The sequence below is a fragment of the Lipotes vexillifer genome, unplaced genomic scaffold (genome assembly GCF_000442215.2).
Source record: "Lipotes vexillifer unplaced genomic scaffold, Lipotes_vexillifer_v1.1 scaffold109, whole genome shotgun sequence".
NCBI classification, from domain to species: Eukaryota; Metazoa; Chordata; class Mammalia; order Artiodactyla; family Lipotidae; genus Lipotes; species Lipotes vexillifer.
Window position 1 is genome coordinate 989,379 of NW_006790015.1, and position 7,975 is coordinate 997,353.

The following is a 7,975-nucleotide window of genomic DNA, read 5'->3' on the forward strand; positions in this document are numbered from 1 at the left end:
CAGGAATGAACACCAAAATCATAACGCCTCTAGAAGCAAAGTTTTGCCTAAAAGGGTTCTCTCGGGTCCCTGGGATTTAGTGGAATGGGCATTAATGGACTTCGGTGTCCTGTCTGCCAACCTAATTCTCACTGGCTCAGAATTAAGTGCACAGACACTGCCCAGAGCCATCTGAAGGATTCCTTCATGTTCAAAAAGGACTGACTCCTCAAGGTTCCACAATTCTGGTATTTCTATTTTCTCCCACAATTGCAAATAAAATTCTCCCCAGTTATACAGGAAAATGCAATGCTGAAATTTACATTTTTAGTAGGCCGAAAATAAGATACGTTTACTGTTTTCTTTTCCAAAACAATTTTCAGTTTCTACTTAGCTTGGCTTAGACAGGCCAAGGTGAATTTATTGTTCAGACAGAAATTTGGTTTGCTGAAATTATCAGGAAATTATTAGTTACAAGGAGCCTAGTCTATAGATATGTCATTTCTTGCTGATATAAAAACTTAAAAGAAAATCTTTTTGGTCATATTATAATCCAAGCCAAGAATAAAGAGCAGAGTAAGTCTTACTTGTTATCCTCAACTCAAATGAAGAAAAAGTTTTAACATGAAATTAAGCTTAAAAATTTTGTGTGGGATGAACTGGGAGATTAGGTTTGACATAAATATACTACCACGTGTAAAATGGATAGCTAGTGGGAACCTGCTGTAGAGCACAGGGAGCTCAGCTCGGTGCTCTGTGCTGACCTAGATGGGTGGGATAGGGGATGGGGGGAGGGAGGTCCACCAGGGAGGGGATATATGTATATGTATAGCTGATTCACTTCATTGTAGAGCAAAAACTAACACAACACTGTAAAGCAATTATGCTCCAATAAAAAAATTTGTGTGTAAATCACTTTCTAAGCATGTACCTCCTGACTCTCAGTTTGGGACTAGAAAGGTCTTCTCAGGCCATTTTCCAGACAAGTGAGTCCTGATTTGGTCTGTGTGATGAAACCAGACACACAGGAGACCAGGCGAGACAGAGGAATCTGACCAATGCCACGTCCTGCTCCTCCAAACGGGATTTTCTCATCTCCCAGCAAGGAGTTTCTTGGGAGTCAAATGTAGCTCTCTTGCCGGGCCTCTTACTCTTCCTGCCCAGGCCATCATTCCTTACTTTTCTTCTCTGCTACCAGGTGTGGGGTCACCTTTATACTCTGTAAGTAGCTAGCTCCTTGGAGAAAGCAGTAAGTTGATGCTTTCATCAGTAAGAGGAAGTGATGGCCTCTGATAGGGAAGACAAGGGTCTCCCGTTTCCCCTCCCCAAAGTGCTCTGCCTTGAACAATTCCCACAGCGGGAAACTGCCAACTGTGTCCTCTTCTTGAAGGTCCAGTGCAGCGGTCACCAAGAAAAGAATCCCAAGACACAGAGTGGGCAGGAGGCATCTCCTAGACAGGCGAGAGTTCCTGCTCTCTGAATCCTATCTGGAAAGGCTGTCCCTTCCACAATGCTCTTTGATATTTAGAACAACAAGGAGACAAAATCTTTCATAAAGCACTAGTCCCCAGGGCAGCTGAGGAAACATTAAAATCAACCCCAGAGTGAAAGCCTGCCTGCCCAAATCTCTCATTTCCTTGTTTTAATAATGGTGTCAGGGGAAGGCCTCCAAGGGTTCCTTAGGCTGTTTGCATTTTCATTTGTCTAGCAGTGTTGGATTAAGGAGGGAAAGATAAAATTATAAATCTCTGCTAATAAGGGACCTAGTAGGCAGTAGCCATTACCTCTGAAAAACAAGAAAAACAAACCGAGAAACAATAAAACCAGACCCTATGAGATCTTCATGACTTATTTAGGAATAGAGGCTGGCTGTCCCAGAAGCTGAATCTATTAGAACTCCAGGAGGATCATTTCAGCACAGACCTGAAGCCACCTGTCTGTACCGCTGTGCTCTCCAGGTGAAGGGTGTCCCTAGCCCTCAGCCCTACCACCAGTGAGGCCAAAACACACTTGTTCCTGGCCTCCTGATGCCCACCTCTCTCAAGTCCAGACACTGCCCAGCAATGAACACTCCTGTGAATTTTGTGGTAGAAATGAAGTCTCCCTTCCTAAACTTTCAATTTAGATGCAGCAGGGATGCCGGCTAGCCACAGAGCCCCTGGGTTTGGATGCTCACCCTGTGGTTTTCTCCTTTTGCAGATGCCATCTATGACTGCTCGTCTCTCTACCAGAAGAACTACCGCATCTCTGGAGTGTATAAGCTTCCTCCCGATGACTTCCTGGGCAGCCCTGAGCTGGAGGTGAGGTCATCACAGCCCATGTACTAACATCTATCCTCCACCCCCTCAAAGGCTGGGGACAACAGGGCTAGTCACAGTCTAAAGAGAGGGAAACTCAAGACAGAGAAGCAGGGCTTCCCTGGTGGCGCAGTGTTTGAGAGTCCGCTTGCCGATGCAGGCAACCCGGGTTCGTGCCCCAGTCTGGGAGGATCCCACATGCCGCGGAGCGGCTGGGCCCGTGAGCCATGGCCGCTGAGCCTGCGCGTCCGGAGCCTGTGCTCCGCAATGGGGGAGGCCACAACAGTGAGAGGCCCGCGTACCACAAAAAAAAAAAAAAAAAAAAAAAAAGACAGAGAAGCAAACACATCACCACCAGAGAGCTATCTAAACACTCAATTTGTGGGGGAAAAAAAATCCAGGCATCTGTTTTGCTCCTTCAAATCATTAGCAACCAAACACTAAGCCTTCTAACATAGTTAGATAATGCTGTAACCACCACCTAACTAGCTGCGATCCCTTGCCACATCCTATGGCAGTGACTCTTTGGGGAGAAAAGAGAACATATAGGGAGTGTGTCAGAAGGACCTGGACTTTCTCCTTTCAGACTCTCCGTGCACTTGCTCTTATCCTCAATTTTGATCGCAGCAAACCACCAGCCTGCCCAGCTTGCCAACCCTGGGGCAGAATCGTTGCCTAGTGAGCCAGCATGGCTGTGGAAGAGCACATGTCCCCTGGCTCTGCGGGGTGGGAGAAAGGTGGGAAGCCACACTCAGGCTCGCGCTGCCTGCCTCGGCACGTCCTGACCAGGGACGGCATGCCCTCTGCTCCAGGTGTTCTGTGACATGGAGACTTCAGGTGGTGGCTGGACCACCATTCAGAGAAGAAAGAGTGGCCTTGTCTCCTTCTACCGGGACTGGAAGCAGTACAAGCAGGGCTTTGGCAGCATCAGTGGGGACTTCTGGCTGGGGAACGACCACATCCACCGGCTCTCCAGGCGGCCAACCCGGCTACGCGTGGAGATGGAGGTGAGCACGAGACCAGGGCCACCACGCCCAACTGTGTGCAACTCCTGGGCGTCATTCCTACTCCTGTTCGCCATCGGCTGGTGTACTTGTTGTGATGGTTTTCCTGCAGGTTGCAGTACAGTTGAGGAAGAATAGGGCTTTTTTTCCCTATTTTTCACAAAAACAAGGCTGCAGGTACAAGGGAGAGGCCAGACTCAGGCCAGAGCAGAGGAATCCAGCAGTCAGCTGGGCTGAAACACTGTGGTCCCTGCCCTGGCCTGGGGCATGAGGTCCTCTACATGCAAACCTTACTGGTATTGGTTGGTGACCCTCATCAAAGGCCCTGAAGCGTCACTATGTTCTCAGGTTACTCTTATGACATCTCAGAGTGGGATACAGCAAAACACACACACGTGTACACCTTACAGACAGGGATGTAAAGGGGAAGAGAATGAGAGACTAACCAGGGCCATATGGTAACCCAAGAGAGAAGTCTGATCTAGGACCCCTGTTTTCTGATTCCCAGGAGGAGGGGAAGATAAGTCCCTGTGGACGCTTGCAAAAAACTGCCTTAAAATATTCACAGTCAATACAGATATGTCTATTTTTATTTACTTTGTAAGAAAAGGGCTCAAAGAGCTTCCTCTTTTATCTCATGTATAAAAAATGGCTGAAACAGGAAGGTAAATGGCACTATGGTTAAGAAATAATTCATGCTGTATATAAGTGTGTTAAATTCACGCTGTATATAAGTGTGTCAGTGTGTTAAACTAGAGGTAGACAAGTAATAAAGTAGTAAAAAGTAGTAAAAAGGTGTGTGGCTGCAGCTGGGGAGAGGGAAGAGGTGCAGGATGGTATGAAAGGAGGCCCTGCTGCAGTTTTCTAAGGCTCTGCCCCCCGGACAGGACTGGGAGGGCAACATGCGCTACGCTGAGTACAGCCACTTTGTTTTGGGCAATGAACTGAACAGCTACCGCCTCTTCCTGGGGAACTACAGCGGCAACGTGGGGAACGATGCCCTTGTCTATCACAACAACACAGCCTTCAGCACCAAGGACAAGGACAATGACAACTGCTTAGACAAGTGTGCCCAGCTTCGGAAAGGTGAGAGTTGGGGTTGGGAGGTGAGAGTTCAGGTACAAGGGCGTAGTCCCACTGGAGGAGAAAGAGTGAATTTACAACTGCAGTTGGTATTCTGGCTTTGGTACTCCTGTTTGACACTGACCCTAATGGCTTAGGTACAGTTTAACAAGCATCACAAATCCCTGCTGCCTAGTCGACTTGTCAGCTATTTCCAAGGACATACTAGCACTGACCTGTTTCCTGTCCCAGGTGGATACTGGTATAACTGCTGCACAGACTCCAACCTCAATGGTGTTTACTACCGCCTCGGGGAGCACAGCAAGCACCTGGACGGCATCACCTGGTACGGCTGGCATGGGTCTAGCTACTCCCTCAAGCGAGTGGAGATGAAAATCCGCCCAGAAGACTTCCAGCCGTGACGAGAGGCCTGCTCTGGGGCAGGGCTGGAGAAATGGAGACAAACGGAGGCTGGGAAAAGGCAGAGGAGGAGAGGAGGGGAGCATAAGAAGGGCAGCGACAGAAAATGGCCTCTACCACCTTCAGTGAGAGAGGAGGTCTCTCAGGGGAGCAAAAAAACCTATGTACTGAGGATGTTGCAGTAAATGGGAGGAGGTATTTAATTAAACACAATGGGTCCAGACACGGACTTCTCAGGGGGCTGGCCTGAGTGGGCTGTCTGCCTGTGATCCCTGACATAGCAGCAGCTTCTTTTCCACATGATTTTTCTGTGAAAGAAAAATAATTGTGAGTTCATTTTAACCATTTTCCTTAAGGCCTAGATTATGTGAGGGCAGAAAATAAATCCCTTTGCTGAAAAGGACCAGATTATTTTGATTCTCTTGGGTGTTAGAGAAAGGAGTGAAGAGGGTGGTGGAGGGGAGGAGTTTCTGCTTTTAAATCCAATGAAATGACCTTCAGTCCTACACAATTTTCATTTTAAAGACAAAACTTTTTCTGCTGGAGGTGAACGGACCCAGGCTGGAATTGACTGGAGGAAACTCCAGGGCTCTGGGCCTTGCAATTGGCCTCCGAGCAACTCCCCTGCTCGGCCTCGATCAGGGCCCAGCAGTGAGAGGCAGGAAGTGGGTCCAGCAGTGGCAGGAGCTCCAGCGGGAGGGGAAGATAAGTCCCTGTGGACGCCTGCAAAACACTGCCCTAAAATATTCACAGTCAATACAGATATGTCTATTTTTATTTACTTTGTAAGAAAAGGGCTCAAAGAGCTTCCTCTTTTATCTCATCTATAAAAAATGGCTGAAACGGGAAGGTAAATGGCACTATGGTTAAGAAATAATTCACACTGTATATAAGCATTTTGCTTTGCAGAAATACAATATTGTAGTTTGTTTTAAACATTCCAAGTTTCTTCTTCCTTCTACAATAAACTCTTTTAAACCTCGTTCCTTTTAAAATTATTACTATTACCACTGAGAGCATGGTGGAGAATTTTAAGTGAAAAATCAGAGAGTGAGCCATGAGAAAGAGACTCTGAGTGTGTTGCAGTCTTCAGGGAAACCAAGGGAGGAGCAGGAAGCCAAAGACGAAAAAGCGAGGGACAAGAAGGGCAGCAGCATCCACTGGAAGAGGTCAGACAGATCCACCCAACCACCACAGAGGCCAGTGCCACCGCCTGGCTTCAAAACACTCTGCAAACCAACACTCCTACTTTCTACTTGGGCAAACTTACATATACACAGAGGGAAAAGAAACATCTTTAGTCATAACAGATGTCAAATAATTTTGACCTTCAGGAAGCAATTTTTCCTTGTCAAAAAGAACCATTCACTTGAACTAGTCAGTGTAAGGTAAGCGTCATTCTCGAACTCACTATTTTCTACTGTACCTGTAGTCCCTTGATTGTTGGGAACCTACTTAACCTTAAAAACAAGACCCTCAGGATTTTCAGAGAAGTGAAGTGAGTAGAGAAGAAGCACACTGGAGCAGGGCTTCCCACGGGACAGGCAGTCAGACAGAAACTTCCTAAGGCAGGCAGGGGATCTGAGATGCTCATGGGCCAGCACAGTACTGCTTGGAGAGAGGAGAAAAAGATTGGGGGTTAGGAGATGAAGAGAAGGAAGAGCACAAGATGCCTAGGGCAGAAGTAGCTAATAATCTTCTCTCATCAGCTCTACACCCCACAACTAAAGAAAACTGAGGCTCCAGGCAACAAAAGCTAAAATAAACTAAGTGGGACTACCTCAAACTAAAAAGCTTCTGCACAGCAAAGGAATACAATCAGTAAATTGAAAAGACAATCTACAGAATGGGAGAAAAATATCTGTAAACCATAACCCAGGGTTACTATCTAAAATACGTAAAGAACTTACACAACTGAATAGCAAAAAAGCAAATAATCCAATTTAAAAATGGGCCAAGGACCTAAACAGTCCATTTTTCCGAAGAAGACATCTAAATGGCCAATGGGTACATGACCGGGTGCCCAACACCACTAATCATCAGGGAAATGCAAAGCACAGCCACAATGAGATATCACCTCACACCTGGTAGGATGACGATTCTTAAAAAGACAAGACATAGTAAGGGTTGGCAAGGAAGGGGAGAAAGGGGAGCCCTTGTGCACTGTTGGTGGGAACGTAAAGTGGTGCAGCCACTACACCACTATACCAGTCTGGCGGTTCCTCAAGACATTGAAAACAGAAGTACCACGTGAGCCAGCAATTCCATTTCTGGATACACATTCAAAGGAAACAAAATCACTATCTCAAAGAGATATCTGTACTCCCATGTTCATTGTAGTATTATTCACAATAGCCAAGATACGGAAACAACCTAAAATGTCCTTCAAAAGATGAATGGATAAAGAAAATGTGAAATATAGTTTATGTATATATATATTATGTGTGTACATATATATGTACACACACACATATAACATACACATAATGGAATATTATTCAGCCATAAAGAAGGAAATTCTATCATTTGTGACAACATGGATGAATCTAGAGGGCATTATGCTAAGTAAAGTAAGACAGAGGAAGACAAATACTATATAGTACCACTTATATATGGAATCATTTTTTAAAAAGCTGATTTCATAAAAACAGAATAGAATGGTGGTTGTCAGGGGATGGGAGAATGGGGAAGCAGGGAGATGTAGGTGAAAGGGTACAAACTTTCAGTTGTAAGATGAGTAAGTTCTGAGTATCTAATGCACAGCATAGCAACTACAGCTAATAATATAGTTTTGTATATTTGAAATTTGCTGAGTAGATCTTAAGCATTCTCACCACACACACACAAAGAAGAGTTAACCATGTGAGGTGATGGATGTGTTAATTACCTTGATCTCAGTAATCATTCCATAATGCATATCAAATCATCAGGCTGTATATTTTAAATATATACAATTATATTTGTCAATTACTCCTCAATAAAGTTGGGGTGGGGGACAAAACATCTATATTACACTAATCAAAACCTATAGGTGCTGAAATTTACTCATACTTTTATAGATACACAATTGAATAACTGAAGTATAAACTTTTTGTGACAAGGTTAATGTCAAAAAAAAAGTCACCATATGTGGTATTTTAGAAATCGACATTCAAAGTCCAATTTATTTGGGCAAAAACATGATTCTATTTCTATCCTTTTTTTTTTTTTTTG

At 45.0% G+C, this 7,975-nt stretch overlaps 2 protein-coding genes across 2 annotated transcripts in view; one reads left to right on the forward strand and one right to left on the reverse strand.

Annotated features, from left to right (window-relative positions):
- The window catches only part of ANGPTL7 (angiopoietin like 7), a 6,420-nt gene extending 1,102 nt beyond the window's left edge, over positions 1–5,318 (forward strand). Inside the window, exons 2-6 of the mRNA XM_007463157.1 lie at positions 2,179–2,279; positions 3,089–3,283; positions 4,168–4,366; positions 4,595–4,770; positions 5,288–5,318. Of these exons, the coding sequence (XP_007463219.1) occupies positions 2,179–2,279; positions 3,089–3,283; positions 4,168–4,366; positions 4,595–4,764 (665 nt within the window). The 3' untranslated portion in view covers positions 4,765–4,770; positions 5,288–5,318. The remainder of the gene's footprint in view (positions 1–2,178; positions 2,280–3,088; positions 3,284–4,167; positions 4,367–4,594; positions 4,771–5,287) is intronic.
- The window catches only part of MTOR (mechanistic target of rapamycin kinase), a 118,092-nt gene that overhangs the window by 60,694 nt on the left and 49,423 nt on the right, over positions 1–7,975 (reverse strand). The gene's annotated exons all lie outside the window — the stretch shown is intronic.